Below are 21,679 nucleotides of genomic sequence, written 5' to 3'. Positions count from 1 at the left end.
ATGTATTTCCAGCTTATGCAGGAACCATATTTGTCGTACTTTGTTGTTGTTTTTGTGATTTGTTCCTGCTCACATTCCCACGACCAGTGCGAGAGACTGTATGACTTAAAGAACGTAGAGGAGCAGTACTTACAATTGCATCCAGTAGTTGTCTCTTATCAACCGAAATAATTGGAGTAGTTGTTGTGAGTTGCTGCTGCCCAGAATTTGGTTTTGTTGCTGCTGTGCGATCACCAGTATGCATACTAGTTGAGGTGTGCAGATCATTTTGTTGCTGCTGCATTTTAAGTGTTGGTGTAATCACAATTTGACTTGTATTAACACCTGGAGTGGTCTGCTTGGCACATGTTTACGCAGCGCTAACCAACCTTCTAGCTGCTGCATCTGGCATAACAGCAGTAGGAGAATTTCTGGGGATGAAAATAGGAGCATGAATGTTCAATTTGGTCGTGGGACTTGATGTTGTTGCCTCATGAGGTTTTGGCTTTACTGTAGGGTCGATCTCCTCACTTGCACTCTCCTGATCAACCTCCTGCTCACCTTCTTCAGAAGAATAGCCAGCAAACCCATCACCCCAATCCTCTTCATCCTCCTCCTCTCGTTGTTCACGCCACAACTTAGAATTGATAGCCATTTCCTTTACCTTTTGTTGGATAACCTCATTGTTGTTCCCAGTTGACAGGACAAGCTGCCCAGATTCACCTTTGAGCTCCCCAAAAGACTCTACTGACTGAGAAGGGACATCAAACACGGATGTGTTCAAAGTCACCATTGGTTGTTTAACCAATGTGGTGTTCATTACCATTTCTGCCTGGGCCTGTTTGATAATGTTTTCCACTTGGGAACTGGAAAAAAGAATCGTAAGAGTGCTGGACCTTGGTACAAGCTCGCCCTTTGACACTTCTACTACACTGCTATTTATAGCATTTTGTCGCTCTCCGGAAAGAACCATCATTTAAGGATATGAACCATCATTTAAGGAAAGAGCTATCAATTGGGACTATTTGTTGGTTAAAAGAACCATCATTTAAGGATATTGTGTTCCCAATCTTCTCATGGTAGTCATTCACGTTGGCTAGTGCATTGAAAGGATTCACACAATTTCTCAAAATCTGCTCAACCTGAATCATTTTTTTTCTATTTGGAGTGCCTTTTTTGCTGGAAACCGTTGTCCAGTTATTCTTACTAATTTGCTACCCAGCTTCCTTTGTATCTTGTCCAGCATCAGTAGGTGTTGAAACAATTTCAGCTAGAACTAAAACAGCAGTAGATACATCTACAGGAGTTGTACCTGCTGCTGTTGATTTCTCAACTGGTTCAACCAGTGCAGCAACACGATCAACAGTTGTTTTCAATGCAGTAGTAGACTCCGAATGTGCACCTACACCACTATGTCCTTCCCCTGCTACCTTTAGTTGGTTATTAGCAATGTTAGCCATCCAAAAACTCCTATTGCATATTATTTTGTGTAGAAGTTCCTTGGTTTTCCTGTTGCCCAACCATATACCTTTCTTTCTGCACGTTACCTATTGGTTTTTCAGCAAAATTAACAAATACAGCTGTAGTTTTAGGAGCCCCAACCAAATGTCGATCCCCCGATGCAGTCAATACAACAGTAGACTCCAACGTTGAACATATAGCAACTGCTTCAATTCCAGATTGCACAACATGTCCTACTACTACATCTGTTGCATTATTTGTGGCCTTGGTTTCTCGATCAGCAGTAGTATTAGCCATCCCCGCAACTGAGACTTGAAGTTGTTTAGTTTGTACATTCACCACTTTATACCCTGTTGAAGCTGCATATTCCAACTCCATAACATTTACATGATTTACCTCAATAGTAGTTTCCACACCAGTTTTTTTTGAAGTAACAACTCGATCATTACTATTTTCCAGAGTCCTAGCAGTATGTTTCAAAGGAGCTGTAGGTTTCAAAGCTCCAGTATTAGCTTGTACACCTGCAACTGAATTTTTCATATTCACAGCCTTACAGGCCGTAGAATCAGCACACTCCAAGGCCTCAGTACTTACATGTTCCTGCCCCTCCTCATTCACAATAATAGCTTTGTATCCTGCTGTATTATCAGCTTGTTCACCTGTACCATTAATAGGTCGATCACCACCCGCTACTGTCCCTATACTACTGCCATTCCCTCGATCTTTGAACACCTTATTTCCTGCTTCTACAGACATAGCTTGAGATATCCTAGCTAAGGCACGATCGACAGGAACAATAGCGACACTCTTTGAGATCCCAGAATTGCTGAGAATCTGTGCACCATCAGGGATATTAACATCAGTTTTTTCTACTTGCACAACACCTCTAACACCTGTTGCATCTGCCCTTTTACTCAAATCATCACACACCTGCTGCCTAGCATTCTTATCATTTTCTGATCCTTCTATAAGTTGTTGCCCAGCTCTCTTAGCATTCAAAAAATCTCTTGCATCACCCTGCAATTTTTCAACTATTTGATGCTCATTATCATCACAAACACGAGCTGCTTGAACTGCCTTTCCTTTTAAGCCCCGACATTGATTTTCTTCGTGTCATTGATGCTTACAATGGCCGCAATACGAAGGCAAATTATCATAGATAATTTCCTAGTAATCCTCAACAATCTTACCAGTTTTAACATCAAGATATTGAAGCCTGATCTTTTCAGGAAGTTTGTCAAGTAAATCAATGATAACCTTGACTCTTGCCGTGCTAGGACGAGATCTAACTTGTGTTGCCTTATCAATTGCGATTGGTTTTCCAATAGCAGCCACAATGGACAATAAAGGCTTACGAGCAAACAGTTCAGGCGACAAATTCGGCAAAGAAATCCAAATAGCCACCTTCGAAGTTTCCTAGTTTGGATTATATCCAACACTCCATAGGAAAACTCTATATTGATGCTCCCTTCCATTATGTTGAAAATAGTTTACAGCTCTTGCCAAACAAGCAACATAATCTTCATATTGATCACAACGAATTAAAATTTGTCGTGGAGCCAAAGAACCGAACAAGCAATTACCTTTGATACCAAAGATTTTTGGCAGAATACTCTTTAATATCTGTAAATTTGGTGCGTCGCTGGACAGTTTTATCATCACTGCTTGATGTAATCCTTCCTCCTTTGCAAATTCTTCACGTTCATCCATGGAAAATTGAATCGTAGGAACTTTGAGTTTGGATTCTACTCTCCCACAGCCTTTGGCTGGGGAGAGACGTTGGCTGCCATGGAAGGGCTCTATTACGCAAAAGTTTCAACACTACATCGCACAGAAAAGAAGAAGCTGCCCAGATACACTATTTTGCTACAGTAATGGACGAACCAATTTGTAGATCTGTAACAATTGGCTAGGGATTTGAGGGTGAAACCAATTGGGGATTGTGCGCAAAGAGAAAATGAATCTTTTGATACCAAGTTTGCGAAAATCCACTGCTAGATTCCGAAGTTATGGCCGATGAATAGTAACGGATTTACTATTCACCCTTCTTCCTAGAGAGAAGGAAGAGTTCCTTCCTTTGTATTATTAACCATCAACAACACTCTATTTCTTTTCTCAAAATTCTTTTTTTTTTGTTAATTTCCATTCATAATACTACGATAGTTTTTTTTTTTTTTTTTTTTTTGCATTTGGTGTTAAGAGAGAAAAAGAGCAGACGAAACCAAAATCAGTTACAGTCAAAAGAAGCGAAAAAAAAGAATAAAACCTCTATCACCGTCGTCTTAAAGCTTGACATGCATTATGAAGTTTGTTCCAACAAACGTTATATTCAATTTTGTCATTTGGGATGTAACTAACAAGACATTAATCAGACATTGACAATTTGTAGACTGTTTAAATTAACATATAATGTATTAATCTAAGAAAGTAACATGCTATAATAAGTTACCATTGACTATACACTACAGTTATTAGTTGCTAATTTATGTGTAATTTTATTGATGTTTATGAGACTTTTTAAATTCATTGATATTTTAAGACTAACTAGATTTACTAGTAAAGTAATATAAATGGGCCAAGAGCCTTAATTTTTTATTGTACACATGACCGGTAATGTATTGAATCATACCAAATAGTAGTAAAAATAACACGATATAGTCAATTTTCGGACTGGTCGTTCAAAAATAGCTAGCATTTACCAAGTCAATAAAAAATAGTCACTATTTTGCTGTAATAGAGACCGGTGCAACATAATATACTGGAGTTCAGTGCACCTGTGTATGAACTCCAGTATATTATGCTGGACCGATATACTTTGCTGGCTCAAGTATAATATACTGGAGACTGGAGCACCGGTGCTCCAAACTCCAATATATTATGCTGGACCGGTATACTTGCTGGAACTCCATTATATTATGCTGGAGTTCCAGCATACTTATCCTGGAACTCCAGTATAATATGCTGGAGTTCAAGTACACTTATGCTGGAACTCTAGCATAATATACTGGCGTATTTTTCGGGTTTTGAACATTGTTTTCGCTCAAATTTATTTTTACATGAAAAATGGCTAAATTTCGATTAATCTTGAAAATGGGTTATTTTTAAAGGACTAGTAGTAAATCTGATTATTTTTGAATTTCTCCCAAATAGTATGGTAAAATGCAAAACCAACAAATGCAAAACCAACAATTCATAGAGTGGTACACAGATACCACCCTAGTCAAGTAACGTCGTTAAATGTTAATCTAATCCAACGGTGAGTAAGCCACCGGACTTTCACAGTAGCCAAGGTAATAATTCCTCATTTTAAGCCTCCCCCCTTGCAAAATTTTACTCCAATTTCCAAAAGCCCAAAAATCCTTTGGCGCCAATTCGCCTCTCTTTTTTCCCCTCTTCCCTTCTCCCACTTCTTTCCAACAATCGGAAATGCAGCGGCAGAAATCTATGCTTTCCTTCCTCAAGAGACCTTCATCGGAGGACCAAAGCTCCGGCAATAACAAACTCAAACTTCCAAATCAAAATGCAGTCCCTCTTACCAAAAATATTCCGGACATTTTGGGAACTGAAACTCCTCCTGAGAAGCTGCCACGTCAGGTTCTCCCCTTCAACAGCGGCCATGATGGAAATAAGTCTTCTGCTTTCTCTTCTATTAGGCACAAGTTTATCAGAGAAAAACCACGCATTGATCGGTATCTCTTAATTTCGAGATGTTCTTATTTTTTTAATGAAATTTCATTGCTTACAATTTTAAATATCGGTATCTATTACTGCATGGTCTTATTCATACTTACTATACTGTAAATTGCACTTTATTACTATACTGTCAAAAATAAATTACGTTATTACTACTAACTTACTGCTATTCGGAACTTACATTTGATACTACTATAGTCCATTACCAATCCAGTTTATGTTAAAGGTGGTGTAGCTATGTTCAGTTGTTGCTCACTGCTCCGTTGCAATTTTGACCTGCTATGTTACAGTTGAAGGTGTTAGCACTAGTACAAAGTCTTAATTATTCCCTTTCTCTACTTTATTAGAGCTACTCTCTCTCACACATGGCTTTGTTTCCTACTATTTTGTAAATTGGCTTTTTCTTTTTAATTGATATAAGCCTTGTCAAAATTATGTGAATTTGCTGACTTGGTGTATTCCTTTTTGTTGCTCCTTTGCCATTGAAATAGAGGGTTTACATTTTAAACTATTATGTCCCATTAGCAACCATGTTTATGTTAAAGGTGGTGTGGTTAAGTTTTACTGTTCTATCTTTTTTAGGTGTCGCAATAAGCATGGTGTTAGAGTTTGGTTCTGTTTCTTTTCTTCTTGTGGGTGATCGAATGCTCACTGCTTCCTTGCTTATTTTGATGGCTATTTATTATGTACAGTTGAAATGTTAACCGCCTTTTGGTTATATTGTGTGCACAGAATATTCATACTGTCTTGCGACATGATGTGTGATATTAACTACTTTTTGATATTGTGTACAGGGATCTAGCGAAGAATGATTCTTTTGGGATCCCCTCTCTTTGTACAAAAAATGAAGGATCAGAAACACTGGGGAATCCTTCTGTTTCCTTGCGGTTAGGCTCTAATAGAAGTTCTGTTAGTTCTAATCGAAATAGTAATCAAGAGGGTAAAGGATCAGTATCTCTTATACAAGGTGATGATCATGGTTTTGGGCCGGAAACACCAAGTATGCAACCTTTTGTACCTGGGTTAAAAAGAGTCCAAGATGACATGCGTACCTCAGGGGATAGGAGTGATTGCTCTTCATTGAACACAAGCAAGAGGATTAAGAGTCTTGAGGGTTTGAATATTGGAAGGAAGAACCTTGAAGCAGAGTTTGAAATGACTAGCAAGTTTGAGTGGCTTCATCCATCTCAAATCAAGGATGCGAATGGTAGAATGGCAGGGGACTCACTCTATGACAAGCGGACACTGTTTATTCCTCCTGATGCGTTGAGAAAAATGTCTGCTTCTCAGAAGCAGTATTGGGATGTCAAATGCAAATACATGGACATTCTGCTTTTCTTTAAAGTGGTTAGTTCTACTTTACCATCTTGTATATTCTCCCTTCCAGCCGCTTTGTGTCATCAATTTACTGGAAAAAGTGACTTTGCACCGTAATCGTATGCCAGTTCATTCTTTTTCTTTCTAGTGCAACAAGCTTTTGAGCTATGAGCTTTTGCTTTTAGACAGTTTAACATGCTGATTGTACTTCATCATATTTAATAAATTGGGCTATTAGACAACTGGAAAGAGTAACGATCCAGATGGCTAGGCTTGTGAATATTGAGTAGCTGGATTACCTAAAGGCTTCTACATGGAACTTGGAAAATAACCATGTTTTACCTAATAACGTACATTCTTCTGTATCATTATGATAGGATTTGGTAACACTTGTTACATTCCTTGGACTATATCCTTGGAAAAAATTTGAAGTTTTAAATCCATTAGGGAAATTCTATTTCTTGTTCTTTTGATATCTTTTGTTATATATGAGTGGACAGTTATGCACTGCACAGTCATATTTACTGAATAATATACAATTCTTTGCTTCTCTAATATTTATGTCATGCATTAGTTTGTTCCGGATAATTGTTTGGATAAGGTTTGTTTTAGGTTTAATATTTGCATAAGTATTGTTTCACATATGTATTTCGGTATCAATTTATTAGAATGAGGAAAATGTTTGTAAAATTTTCACAAAACACTTTCCTGTTTTTGACAAAAACTTCCCTGGTTATTTTTTGTGTGTGTGTGTGTGTGGGGGGGGGGGGGGACCTTCAGACAGTGTCTTAAGAGTATCCTCTTATTAATTGTGCCATTGGCAAGGATTACCCAAAAATCCATGTTTTAGGTATCATGAATTTGGTAGTGACCACTTGATAATAATCTTTTAAGTTTGTTCTTCATGTAGAATCCACGGAAAGTAAACTTTTTTGAACTATTAGAACACAGAAGCCGTGGTTTTGTTTTTTCATTTTTTTTTCTAAAGTTTTGATCCAAACTCTAAATATTTGACTCACTGTATTCTTTGTAGAAGATCCATCTCAATTTACTCTAAGGTTAATTTTCTAACAAGATATTGCTAGATGGTATAGCTTCTAGGATTTTTCTAGGAAATGCAGATTGTTTTCTTGTTCTTTCTCTTGCTGTAATTTTATCCGTTAAGCATTGCTTTGTTTTCTTGGCTTTCAAGTTTCTCGATCTACAATTTTAGGTCTTCTCTTTTTCTGTAGGTTATATATATGTATCATACATTTCTCCAGGTCTCTGTTTACCTTGTAAAAAGAGTGACAGTATGAAATCTTATCGTGGAAAGAGTTCCTAATTTACTAAACTGTTGCCTCTTGCTGTTAGTTATCTGATGCACGTTTCTTTTTCCTCTGCGTTATTTGCTGCAGAAAAGTTACTTTACTATTTTGAAAATCTTTGTTTTCACATATTAAGAGTATTAACCATACTACTGAGATATCCTGATTTAAACTTTGAATACCATAAAATACCAGGTTTTTGGATAACACACTGCTTAAATGGAAGTTACAAGGTTTTCAGGGTCGTGCTATTAAGATTGGACAGATAATTTTCTTGCGATGTTGGTTTCTTAAATTTAAAGACATTAATTGCTGAAAATTTATTATTAGATGGTTAGCAACAGTGTTATGAAGAGCGTGAAGCCAGAAAAAGCGACAAGCCCCTTTTCGCTTAAAGCAAGAAGCGAGAAGCGAAGCGCCCGCTTTTTTGAAGTGAAGCGGAATTTATAAAAAAAATATTAAAATAAATAGTGCATAGACAACACATGTAACTGTAAGCAAATGTTCAATACTTCAATGTAAAAACTAAAAACTAAAGAGTAGTATCAATTAAAGCACAAAATGAGCATCCTATTCTTCTACAAGATTGTCAAATTCTTGTATTCCACTATCATTATTATATTGCTCATCATCTTCTTCAACTTCTTCTTCATCAACTAGGGACAAAGAAAAAATTGGGCAGCATTTCGCTGTAATTTATCACTGAAACAGTGAAAGAAAAAGAAGAAGAAGAAGAACTAAAGGGGAAAAAAAATTTGCCAGCATTTCGCTGCTATTTTGGGATTGAAACAGTGAAAGAAGAAGAAGAAGGAGGAGGCGGAAGCAGATATCACATACCTGGGCTTGACCTTGATGAACTTGAGGTTGAAAAGTGCAGAAAATGGAACCCTAGTCGCCTGTTGTTCTCTGTTGAAAAGTGCTGATCGATGGTCTTTTAAAAAAAGAGAGCGCCCTTAATATGTAGAAGCGCTCGCTTCTGTCGCTACTGTCGCTTTTACGCTTCTCGCTTTATTTTGCAGAAGCCATTGCTTTATTGAACCTGCTACCCTTCGCATCACAGACGCGCCCAAGGCCTCGCTTCGCGCTCGTTTTTAACAACACTGGTTAGCAATGACCTTACTATTGATAGGACCTATTGGAAAAAAGAGGCCTCACTATTGATAGCATAAGTAAATATTTGTTAGATGTTGTGGATTTTCCAGCCAATAATATGGGAGGATTACTTGTGAAAACCTTTGGGATACGCCTATTTGTTTGTCGTTGCTGGCTTAGACAATGCATGTTTGAATCGTTCTATACATTTTGCAATTCCTTTTGGAGAAGAACAAGGAATGAAATGAGTATTTGGAATGTAATCTGGATCTACTGCTAATAGTTAAAGGGCAATTTAGGTGAAGATACTTGGACAATAAGTGCTAGGATACCCTATATATGGTTAGACGTGAGGAAAAGAAAATATTTGCTTTCATTGAAGTTATGGTTTGTCTTTGTTTGATTTTCAATTCTGCAGTAAATGTATTCTTTTATTTTCTTTCATTTCGAAAAAATCATGCACAAGGCTTCTTATCTGATATAGTTTTCTCTAAAATATTAATGCTTTAAAAGGGAAAATTTTATGAGCTGTATGAGCTAGATGCTGAAATTGGTCACAAGGAGCTCGATTGGAAAATGACACAAAGTGGCGTGGGAAAATGTAGACAGGTATGCTATAAGTAAGTCACTTGGGATATCTGAAAAGGTAGTTTTGGTAATTTTCGGTCTAGTTTAATCTTCTGAATCTGATCCATAGACTTATTTTCTTGCTTTTCTGTCAGGTTGGCATATCTGAAAGTGGGATAGATGAAGCTGTTCAGAAGCTCCTAGCGCGAGGGTAAGAGTTAGAAGTCTCATTATTTCTTCCTATCTGTCCAAGCCATGGTGGATAGAGTTACTTGGAGGTAGCAAGATATAGTCGAGGTGTGCACAAGCTGGCCGAAACACCACGGTTATAAAAAAAGAGTTAGAAGTTTCATTTTCCAGATATGTATCTTTTATCAAGGAAACAGGCTAAAAGCTTTTGCTGCTGGCGATTTCCAATTTCCTACTTTCTAATGACTGTACGAGTTTATCAGTAATTGGAATTTCTGATTTGCTTCATCTTAATCATTTTTTAACAGTTCATTACTATGTCACCTTTTCTCTGCATGGCTTATGACTCATGTTAGTAGCAATTTGCAACTGACCACCTTGTTGGTAATACTTGTTTAGTATCTTATTAGGTATCTTTTCATTTATCTTGAGTTTATCTAACTACTTTGAAGGTACAAAGTAGGACGGATGGAACAGTTGGAAACATCTGAGCAAGCAAAATCTAGAGGCTCTACTTCTGTAAGTGCAGCATGAATTTTGTGAAAGCATGAAGGCATTGACTTAACCTAGTTCTTTAAAAACAGTTGTAATGCTTGCTTTCAAGTCGTTGAGTTAACCTAGTTCTTTAAAAACAGTTGTAATGCTTAGGGCTGTGTGAGGTTAGTGATGGTCCTTTAACTGTTCTAAATGTGATAATAAACAACATAAGATACATAGAAGCAATTAATGCTTTGAAAAATTCTGGATACATATATATAGTTTGGTTGAGCATTCATAAATTACCTAGTTCTTTAAAAATATTTGCAGCGCTTAGGGCTATGTGAGGTTAGTGATAGTCATTTAACTGTTATAAATGTGATAATAAAGCAACAGAAGATAAATAGAAGCAATTAATGCTTCGAAAAATTCTGGATGTATACATTTTTATGAATCTTTTTGTTGGGCACTCATAAATTTCTTCTGCATCTCTAAAATGAGCACTATCAACTCTTTGTTCATCATGGCATTGAGTGATTTGATGATGAGAATATTGGTTTCAGGTTATTCGCAGAAAACTAGTTCATGTACTCACTCCTTCTACCACAAGTGAGGGTAATATTGGGCCTGATGCAGTTCATCTTCTTGCAGTTAAGGAGGTTAGCAGCTTTTTATATAAATTGAGGCCATTGGCATGATACAGTTCTGTTAATTCTACATGCCAGTAGAGTTATCTATTATATGAGCAGAACAATGCTTCATGCAATCTTATGCTGCTTCTGTTCTCTCCCCAAATTTTTAAGAAAAAGCTTTAAAATTTTTAGTGTCCATATGGTCATCTTTGTGCTACAAAATGAGACTTCAAACTGAGGCAGAGGATTTATTGGCTTCTTGCACTGTTACATCTAGACTTGCAATGAGCAAGAGAATGGTTCAACCGCTTTTGGCTTTGCTTTTGTCGATTGTGCTGCTCTGAAAGTTTGGGTTGGTTCCATAAGTGATGATGCATCTTGTGCAGCTTTGGGGGCTTTGCTGATGCAAGTACGACACTTTAAGATCTAATATCTTTCTTTGAGTAACTTAATAGAAGATCTAGTATCTTTCTTTGAGTAACTTAACAAATATGCGATTCGTTTGCTTGATTATTTTATGTTGCTCTGTCGCATCTGTAGGTGTCACCGAAGGAAGTTATACACAATGCTAGGGGTAAAGCTTTTTTTAAATTAGACTTTGGAAGGATTATTTTTGTTCTTTGGAAATAAATATATTGAGTCTGACTTCCTCGTCTCGCACTTCTATTTTAACAGGTTTGTCAAAGGATGCTCAAAAAGCTCTGAAAAAATACTCATTAACAGGTGATATTTGCTTGTTTCTTAAATTGTTGCTTACTGTATCATGAAATGGCTGTGATTGTGATAATTCTCTCCTGATTATCCAAGGCATTATGTCCTGCCTTCATGTCACAAAGCTGTTTCTTTGTTCGGGCAGTTCAGTGTGAAAGCCTGGATCTTCATATTGTTCCATTTAACTTTTTCCCTGAAAGCCATGTATGGTGGTCTTTATTTGGCCATTATTTATAGTAAGTTGCGACAAATTCTCTAAAGAAGATGAGTTTTGCAAAATATTATAATTCTTAAGTGGTCATTAGTGGGACCTGCAGTATTGTTTTTTCTGTAGTTGGAATGAGATTAGTTAGCAGTGAGCAACTTTAATGCTATAACTAAGGTCTTGTATTGCCTATGAGATATGACCTGGTGGAGAGAAATTGAGAAAGGATAACTTTCTTAGTTTGTTTGAGAGACTGTCCACTTTTGTCAAGTTTTGCCGAGTGATATCATTGTGGGACATGTTGTCCTCTTTTCTAGAATTTATAGAGAGGAATAACATTAGACCTGCCCCCTTTCTTCACACACTGTTTCTTCTGACAGTAATTGTGATATATAGAAGATTAAAGGTTCTTTTCTGTTATCATCCGATTGTGTTTCATGGAAAGAAGATTCACGAGCCCAAAGGAATTATAACAGATTGTTGTTTCAATCATTTCCACCCAAAATGGTTGAAGATTTAAAGCCAATTGTCACCTTTTTTCTAGAAAATCCATAGACAAGAAATCACACTCTCGTCTTCGTGTACATTTCATTCTCTCGAGCTTATCTGCTCCTAAGTTGAACTAATCTATTCATTCTTCTTTGCAATTTCTTGTTTCTCTTCTTTCTTTAACTTGCACATTTTAGGGGAATTTGCTAGCTGAGAGTAGCTCATCATCCAATTTCTCTATCAATAGTTTCAGCTGCTTTAAAGTTTTACCCCTTTTGCTTTTCTTGAGATAAATAACAATATTACAAGCCCTGGTAGTGTTCAACGAGAAGAAAAGTTGCTAAGAAGGCCCAAATTGATCCTTATCAAAAAAACAAAAGAAGGCCCAATTTGGTACTGTTGTGATAAGGTTTGTATAGTGCATGCAGTATTATTCCAAGCCTCCGCTGTCATAGTTAATACTTAAAATTAAAATACACCACTGTCATGATCACAAATCCAGGTCTTCAGTAAGTCGTCTATCTTAGGATGTACATGCTTCTTGGACAGCATCATTGGCACACGCAAGTTGCAGCTAGTCTATCTTATGGTTCTCAATGTGCACTAATCTTGAATGTTCATCCATTTCCATCTGATTAAAGCATGTTTTATAATGGGAAGCATGTTTTATAATGGGCCCATGTTTTCTTTTTGTTTCATATTAAATATATAAATGTCACAAAGGACATGCATAAAGGGGCAGTCACTAGTAGGAGATACAAAGGAGTTTTTCCATAACTGTGGGTTTACACCCGGGATCAGCATTGAGCCTCTACTTGTTTAACCTAGTTGTTGAATAGCTAACCACACAATACAAGATGAGATCCCATGGTATACTATTCGCTAATGATAATGTGCTAATTGACGAAAACGACAAGGGTGTCAACCGAAAGCTTGAACTATAGAGAAGTGAACTAGTGAGTAAGGGTTTTAGGATAAGTAGAAGTAAGACTGAATATATGCGCTGCAAGTTTAGTCAGCACAAGAAGAGTGAAGTTGTTGTGAGATTAGACGGGATTGTGATTCATAAACGTAAACTATTCAGATACTACATTTGTTTTTCCAGCCTCCGGGAGAATTTGAATGATATATGAAGATGTTACACATAGAACCAAAATTGGATGGTTGAAATAGAAATGGATGGAGCTGTCACTTTCTTAGATCTCTTGATGAGTATCCTTTGTCCAATTAGGTCCTGCAGTGCCACTCCTGTCCCCAGTCCAGCCAGGTGCTGATTTTGTTGATCCTGCAGAAGTGAAAAATTTCCTTGACTTGAAAGGTTACTTTAAAGGATCTTGTAATAAGTGGGACCACACCTTTGATGGAGTAACGAGCCATGATGTTGCTTTATGTGCTCTTGGGAGTCTTGTCAATCATTTAGAGCGATTGATGGTAAGTCTCAGAACCGTGACCTATCTTCTGTATGCAATATTTAATGGTATTATTTTGGTGATTGTTTCATTCTGTCATTAACAGTTAGATGAGGTCTTACGTAATGGCGATATTCTATCATATGAAGTCTATAGGGGTTGCCTCAAAATGGATGGACAAACACTTGTCAATCTTGAGATCTTCAACAATAATGCCGATGGGAGTCCATCAGGCAAGTACAATATTTTGTCAAATCAAGCTTTGTACTCATTCTAAGGGGCAATTGTGGCAATTATATTTTCTTCTATTCTAACTGTGAGTGATTATTTATTGTTTTCAGGTACTTTATACAAGTATCTTGACAATTGTGTTACTTCACCTGGGAAGCGGCTTTTGAGAAATTGGGTTTGTCATCCCCTCAAAGATGTGGAGAAAATCAACCATAGGCTTGATGTGATTGACAGACTTGTTGAAAATTCAGAGGCTACATTATCCGCTGCTCAATATCTTCGCAAGCTTCCAGATTTGGATAGGTTGTTTGGACGGGTTAAGGCTAGCATTCAATCTTCTGAAGCACTCCTACTGCCCTTGATTGGTGCCAAAATATTGAAGCAGCGAGTAAGTCCTGTTTGACATCTCAATTTGGTTTGCTTAGTCTTGGTGCAGTTATGTGCCAAAAGATGCTCTCACTACCTGAATTACTAGTTTGTGTGGTTACACCACAATAGTTCAATCTGCTTCCAGTAAGAAAGACTAGCCAATATAGTAGCTGAGCATCTATTTCCATTTTCACACCTTTTTTACTTACCAGACGAATAATAGACTATCTCGTTATTGCGCATTGGATGACATTGTGTGTCATTTTCACACCTTTCCTACTTCCTAGACAAATGAGCTATACGCAGAATAGTTATTGATTGTTCTATTCAGATGGTAGTTTCCGGTTAAATTTTATTTCAAGGGGTTGTTTGTTACTCTGATGGTTGTTTATTACTCTGATGGTTGTTTGTCCAAGAACCACTATTCTAAATCATCAATCAACAATGCGTTAATTCCAGACTAGCTTAGTCAGCCGTATGGATTCTCTATATTCATTCGCTCTTTTTTGATCCCATTTCATGGAAAAAATAAATAAGTCATTTCTTAAGATAAAATTGCGGGTTCCACAAAACTAGAGGTTCTCTAGATCTCCCAATTATTCTTGCATTGACGCACAAGTCTTTGACTATACCGAAAAGAATCTTGGCAAACACATGACCTAAGTTAACAACAATGATTATCCTTTGTTTATATCGTGTTGAGTTCTTAGCTAAGTCTGCAGTCATTCTGAGAGACTGTAGGTCAACAACAACAACGAACCCAGTGTAATCCCATAAATGGGGTCTGGGGAGGGTAGTGTGTACGCAGACCTTACCCCTACCTTATAAAGATAGAGAGGCTGTTTCCGATAGACCCTCGGCTCTGAGAGACTGTAGGTCCTTTGTGACAATTTTCGTTCATGTGTATTTAGGTCTGCCTCGTCTACATTTACATCTTCAATCATGATAGTGTTGCACCTATAGACTGTCATATTTGGAGGTCATCATGACACAGTCAAACCTCTCATTTTATCCTCTTTATGCTCTACTTACACCCTCTATCAGATATATTCTATTTTTTTATCTTGTCCAATATTGTGTTGACCATGCATTAACTTTAACATTCACATTTCTGTGACACTTTGTACATGTGTTGGACCTTAGAGGCCCAACGTTCCCTCCTATATGATATTGTCATCTCATAATTGTAGTATAGTTGTGCTTTTGCTTTATTAGGTATCTTCTTTTCCTGTTCCTGCTGTGCACTTTTACAGCTCTCCTTGATTTCAGCTGTCGTAATTTAGATCAATGTGATGTCTCATCTATCATGCCATTCTCCTGAAAAACTGAGCCTTCATATAATTTGTCTGCATTTGGGCACCACTGTTTCACCCTCATTTTTCCTATAGGGGTAAAAATTGCTCTCTGTGTGTGTGTATGTATATATATATATATAAAATCCATTACTTATACTTATTTTAAACCTCTTACTCTCTAGAGGGCTTCAGGTTGAGCTTTTGGCTGACTCCTTGTGTCTCTCACTAGCTTCTTCAATTTAAAACAATATTATGTGCAAATAACACGAAATATGGACCTTCATCCTGTATATTATTTTATCGGTTAGAATCCATAATTAATTTACAACTAGTAGGGGCTCAACGGGTAACTTCTCTATATCCTTCCAGTTTTCCCACTCTTCTACCTACTCTTAGTTGCATATCCTTTATGGTGTTTATATGTTTGATAATTTCTTTGTATCCAAGCATCCACCAAATGACTTTTCTTGGCACTTTTCCTGGTTCAATGGATATCCTTTTTCCTCCACCTACAGATTTCCATAGATCTTCTTAGCTAAGGTAGGAGGCAATTTTGTTGTTACCTTTAAAAATTCTCAAATTTATTCATTTGCTCCAACTGCTAATTTCTTTGGTCTAGCCGTGCTTTACCTCAAATTATCCAAATCATCTTATGCCCCATTTATTTTCATGCTGTGGGCATATTTTCTTTCCTGACTATTATAATGAAAGTGTTTCCTAAATGACCTTTTGGTACTTGAAACTGGAAAAAGTTCATAATCCTATTAAATGTCCTACCACAGCCGTGGGTGGTAATATATAATGACAAAATTATTGACTACAGCAAGTGTCTTCATTTTCACTTCTACTTTTTCTTCTTCTTGCTCTACATTCGTAAGCTAATAATGAAGTTGCTCTAACTATTTCTTCTTTGAGCATTACCTGAGTTTTTTTTGCAAGCCCAATGATGTAGGTAGGTATCTAATTGCTTACTTCTCTTTTTAATGTTGGAAATCCAAAAATTCATATGCTTCTTTACAACGACTATTTATTTATGTTGGACGTGCTTTTGCACGACTCATTTCATAGTACTTTTGTTCTCCATGAAGAATTTTCTGGTTCAGCCCATGGGAATGACCTTTCAGCTCTATTGATGTAGTATATAACCTCTGTTTCACTCAAGGTTTTCTTCTTATTACTACAGGTTAAAGTGTTTGGGTTGCTTGTTAAAGGGCTACGGATTGGGCTAGATTTGTTAAGGTTGTTGCAGAAGGAACATCTGACCTCTTCCTTGGCTAAAGTGGTATCCTTGCCTGTTCTAGATGGTGACGATGGGCTTGATAAGTTCCTCGGCCAATTTGAAGCGGCAATCAAGAGTGACTTCCCCAATTTTCAGGTTTGTGATACAAGATTCTTTTGGCTCTTTTCTTGTCAAGATTGTTTTGGACCATTATATTCGACCTCTTTAATATTCAAATTGATGGGAGTGTGCTCGTTATTTTTTCATCTATATTTTCATCTTTTTAAAGTATCAGAGAAATCCCCTGCAGGCTTCTGGTCCGACTCTAGTTGGCGTACAGGTTCAACACTCACGGGGAGTATGGGCCGCCCTTACCCTCTTAAAAAAAGAAAAAAGAAAAAAGAAAAAAGGAAAAAGAGAAGAATGTGCTTGCTAGTTGATTGTCTAATCATGTGTGTTAGAGTCTGGCCATTAATCCAGTCACAGTTTTCCTAAATCTGCATTTTCAAGTTTTTCCGATTGTGCTTGAAGGAACTGTTACATTGGCAGTCCTTTATTGTTTGGAAAGAATCAGGTGTTTGAGGACTTAGGGAAACATAGTGTAAGATTGACCCTTATATCTGCTTTTACTCAGTAGTTCCCAACTTTATTTCTTGTTTTCTATAATCAAATAGTTTGTGCTTGATTTTTAAATCGTTTCTTGATTGGAGACATGTTATGGACTCGTTAGGTTCTCTTTAGGGTGTACATATAACAGTGCTGCTTTGATGTAAACACATCATTTTGGTACTGTAAACAACTGCTTCCTTTCCCCACAGCTGGACACAACCTCTACATCCCCCTCCCCCTCCCTTCCCTCCCCCTCCCCGCTTCCAAAAGAGAAAAAAGAAGTAACAAGTTTACCTATCAGGTCATCGATGCAGCTACCTCATTCATCCCTGTGTCATGATCTCGTACTTCAGTTTGATGCTTAGCAATAGTTGTATGCATTATAAACCTAATTATACTAACGGTTTCAGTATGTCCCTTTGTGAACCTTCTGTTTTACTAAACCTCATCTCATCCTGCAGAGGGCTGTGTCAGTAATTCCTTTTTCCTGTGCTGTGACAGGATCATAATGCTACTGATTTTGATGCTGAAACACTATCCATTTTGATGGAGTTATTTGTTGAGAAGGCTACTGAGTGGTCTCAAGTCATTTATGCCATAAGTTGTGTTGATGTGTTAAGATCATTTTCCATTACTGCAAAATTTTCCTCTGGAATTATGTGTAGACCAGTGATCTTGCCTCTTTCAAAGCCAACAAATTTCTGTAGAGAGACTGGTGGGCCAATACTAAACATCAAGGGGCTTTGGCATCCATATGCTCTTGCTGAAAGTGGGGGACTGCCTGTTCCTAATGATCTCCATCTTGGAGGGAATACGAATATCTGCCATCCTCGTACTTTACTGTTGACTGGACCAAATATGGGAGGAAAGTCAACTCTTTTACGTGCCACTTGTCTGGCCGTCATAATGGCTCAGGTTCATTCTTCTCTATGTTTGGAAGAGATCATACATTCATTTAGATGGTACTTGGCTTCTGGAGTTTAAAGATATCAATTTCACTGCAGTTGGGTTGCTATGTGCCTGGAGAAATATGTGTGCTTTCACTTGTGGACATCATCTTTACACGTCTTGGAGCAACTGATCGAATCATGACTGGTGAAAGTAAGTTTTAATCAAAAGAGAGCTTATTATTTGAACTATCTTCCTCCCCTCTTTACCTCCTTTTTACTATCTATGTAGTCTTTCATTCTTCGGAAAAGTCTAGACCACTGTCAGAAAGGAATAAAAGTCAGAAAGATAAAAGAGAAGAGGAAAAGGGCAATTTAGTTTGGACCGGAAGAGGCCTATAATTGACTTCTTTTGGGATATTCAAGTGATAGTCTTCACTGTAGTGACTATGCTTGTGGAATATCTTATTATCATAACAATGATAAAAGAGTGCCTGGACTTTTCTACTTGACATAAGAATAGCACAAATTGAACCATCGTTGTTGATGTTCTTTACAATCATCATCATTATCATAACGAGCACTGAATATTTTAGCACTTGGACTATATGAATTTGATTACTTCAGGCTTCAGCTATGATGCAACAGGTGGACTTCTTGTGAGAAATATAGTTCCTGCTTTATCACATTCTTTAGGTATGAGTCGAAGTCCATAGCAGTGGACTTGGCTTGGACAGTAAACTTCTTCACTCTCGGAATAAAGATGAATTTTAGATCAATGGCAGCAGATATTTGTGGTTTCACAATTTCTGTCCTCTTCTTAGTGCATTACAAAGAAAAATTGACCATGTGTAAAGCTCAAAGCAGAAACATCTATGCCCCACATGCATTTTAAAAATTAATTTTCATTTTCACAGGTATTCATTCTTATTTTTACTTTTTACAGGTACCTTCTTTATTGAGTGCACAGAAACCGCGTCAGTTCTTCAAAATGCTACATGCAATTCCCTTGTTCTTCTGGATGAATTGGGCAGAGGAACAAGCACTTTTGATGGATATGCTATTGCATATGCTGTAAGTTCCCCATTATTTTCTTTTATTGTATGATTTGATTAGCTGCATGCAAGAGTTCTGTTTTCTTGATAGACAGATTCTGGGAGTCTTTTTGCATTAGTTTACATGATGCTTGATCTGTCTTTCCCAGTCAACTGGTGTAATGCCATGATAAGTGCCTAAAGTGTAATACACAATTATAGTTTAACAGCTTTCTAGTACAATACATCGAGCTTCGTTGAGTTACTCGGGCAAAGTATTACCTAAAGACGTGGCATGACATACCATATTACTTTATCTGAAATTACTGAAGCATTTTTTTGCCATCTGAATTATCTTTTTATGCATGTGACCTGTTCCTAAGGTATAAGATCACAAGATAAAGAATGGAGCTATTGTAGCTAAGAAATTGAGCAAAACTTGTTGGGGCTCGGCCAATGCCTTTAAGGTTACTATGCGTTATTGAAAGGGAATCTTGCTTGTCTTTTGAGTCATTTTGGTCATGGCATCTTTGGTTTTGTTCCATACATTCAAGCTGTGAGGTGAAGTTTTTGACAAGTTACAAGTTCTGTCCAGGTATTCCGACACCTTATAGAGACGGTGAACTGCCGCTTACTGTTTGCCACACATTATCATCCACTCTCTAAAGAGTTTGCTTCTCATCCTAATGTGACATTACAACACATGGCCTGCTCTTTCAAGTTGAAATCTCAAAGTTCATCTCCAACAGAGCAAGAGCTGGTGTTCCTTTACCGTCTAGCCTCTGGAGCATGCCCAGAGAGCTATGGAATGCAAGTAGCACTCATGGCTGGAATCCCGAAAATTGTGGTTGAATCCGCATCCAATGCAGGGCAAGTCATGAAGAAAATGATCGGAGAAAGTTTTAGGTCATGTGAACAAAGAGCTTGCTTTTCAACACTGCACGAAGAATGGTTCAAGACACTTCTAGGAATCTCAAAGACAGATGGTGAAGTTAACGATGACCTATTTGATACATTGTATTGCTTGTGGCATGAACTAAAGCTGATAGATCCACTAGCTGAAGATGTTAGTCTCTGAGTTATCTTGTATATTCGTGAAACTCTTCAGTGGGAAATGCCGATGAAATTATGATACTAACTGGAAGGTAGGAAAGTTATTGTTGAAGTTTGTATTTCTTTTTTTTTTTTGGTCGAGAGAAGTTTGTAGTATATTGTCTGTTCTATAAGAGTAGCAAGGTTAGTAAATTTTTTGCTTTATGGAAAGAGGCAAGAGAAACTGCAATGTTGTAAAATTGTCCTTTACTCCAAGAGAATCTTTGCCGTTATAGTTGCTTGATGAAGAGTTAATATGGAGTGAATAAAATGTTAACAAATTAATTGAACATAGTCATCCTTCAATTGTTATTGCTTCCAGCACTAGGCAAGTAACAGAGAATAACTTTGCCTATACCTATTTATCATTAATATAAACAATGATGACTCATTGAAATACTGGTTGATAAGCATATTAATGAAGGTGTCAAAGACCTGTTTTTTGATTTGACAGTCGCTTCTCGTCATCAGAACGTAGCAACCCAAAGAGGCAAAGACCAATAGAGTCCTCTTAGATCATCTAGAGGAATGGAAACTGTGTCGCGATGAGAATTCTAAAAAAGTACTATATCTGAAAGGAATTTCAAAAACTCTTATGCGATCGTAAAGGAAAGAAAGATGTTTATAAAATTAATTAAACAAAATATTACATTTGAAACGGTAAATTAGTAACATACCAATTTGCTTACACTAATGACAAATAGGTTAAAAATTTACTACAAAGAAATTAAAATAAGGGCGGTACGCATAATATAATTAATCATAAGGGAGATTAGTGTTACAAAGCCAAATCTAGAGGGAGCTTGGAGTTATCCTTTCTATTATTTAATGTCTAATAATTAATCAGACCTTTAAGGATCAAGCTTATTCTGGCTAGAAATATTAATCTGTCTATACTATATTAAAAACACGATGATCCTTAGCGAGATATCGTTTTCTTTTTTTACCCCTCAAAAATAGATTTCACAATCTTTGAAATCATCAAGAGTTTTCGTTATTAAATCTTTTCTTACTAAACTAGGTAGAAAGTACTAAATAAATAGGACATTAAAGTCAATTATAATTTTACCTTATATTGAAAACAATTCGTTCATAACATATTTGCTTATTATATGTTGGCATACAAATTAGGTACACACATAAAATTGATAAAGCAATTCAAAGTTCCATTCAATATACACGTTTCTTTCAAAATAAATATTTAAACTATTGTATGTATGTGAACTTATATTATTATTTTCTTGAAAAATATACTTCTGACGAGCGCAAAACACACACTTAAATATGCTCGCTAATCGAAGATTATCAACAATTGAGATTTATACGATTAAGCACTAAAATTAACTAAAAGTCTAAAGTTATTGACTAGTGACAATCGTAACAATGAGTAAGCAAAGAAGGTTATTAGTGGGAGA

General features: G+C 36.8%; 1 protein-coding gene across 1 annotated transcript; it reads left to right on the top strand.

Annotated features, from left to right (window-relative positions):
• Positions 1-4,758: 4,758 nt before the first annotated feature.
• Positions 4,759-20,497, top strand: LOC107810164 (DNA mismatch repair protein MSH7). Its single transcript, XM_075236842.1, has 17 exons — positions 4,759-5,129; positions 5,928-6,480; positions 9,363-9,458; positions 9,572-9,627; positions 10,058-10,124; positions 10,646-10,741; positions 10,992-11,123; positions 11,255-11,288; positions 11,390-11,437; positions 13,351-13,550; positions 13,635-13,761; positions 13,870-14,147; positions 16,607-16,798; positions 17,753-18,166; positions 18,256-18,352; positions 19,085-19,212; positions 19,768-20,497. The coding sequence occupies exons 1-17, from the start codon at positions 4,867-4,869 to the stop codon at positions 20,248-20,250; spliced, it is 3,264 nt and encodes a 1,087-aa protein (XP_075092943.1). The 5' UTR covers positions 4,759-4,866; the 3' UTR covers positions 20,251-20,497.
• Positions 20,498-21,679: the final 1,182 nt, after the last annotated feature.

This window comes from Nicotiana tabacum, chromosome 18 (assembly GCF_000715075.1).
Source record: "Nicotiana tabacum cultivar K326 chromosome 18, ASM71507v2, whole genome shotgun sequence".
In the NCBI taxonomy this organism is placed as follows: Eukaryota; Viridiplantae; Streptophyta; class Magnoliopsida; order Solanales; family Solanaceae; genus Nicotiana; species Nicotiana tabacum.
This window is presented reverse-complemented; position numbering and strand designations above follow the sequence as displayed.

Excerpts from the sequence above, each read along its gene's own strand:
- LOC107810164 (XM_075236842.1), top strand. The coding sequence starts at position 4,867 with ATGCAGCGGCAGAAATCTATGCTTTCCTTCCTCAAGAGACCTTCATCG. Across the intron at positions 5,130-5,927 it reads GAAAAACCACGCATTGATCG|GGATCTAGCGAAGAATGATT; the intron begins GTATCTCTTAAT and ends TATTGTGTACAG. Across the intron at positions 13,551-13,634 it reads ATCATTTAGAGCGATTGATG|TTAGATGAGGTCTTACGTAA; the intron begins GTAAGTCTCAGA and ends TGTCATTAACAG.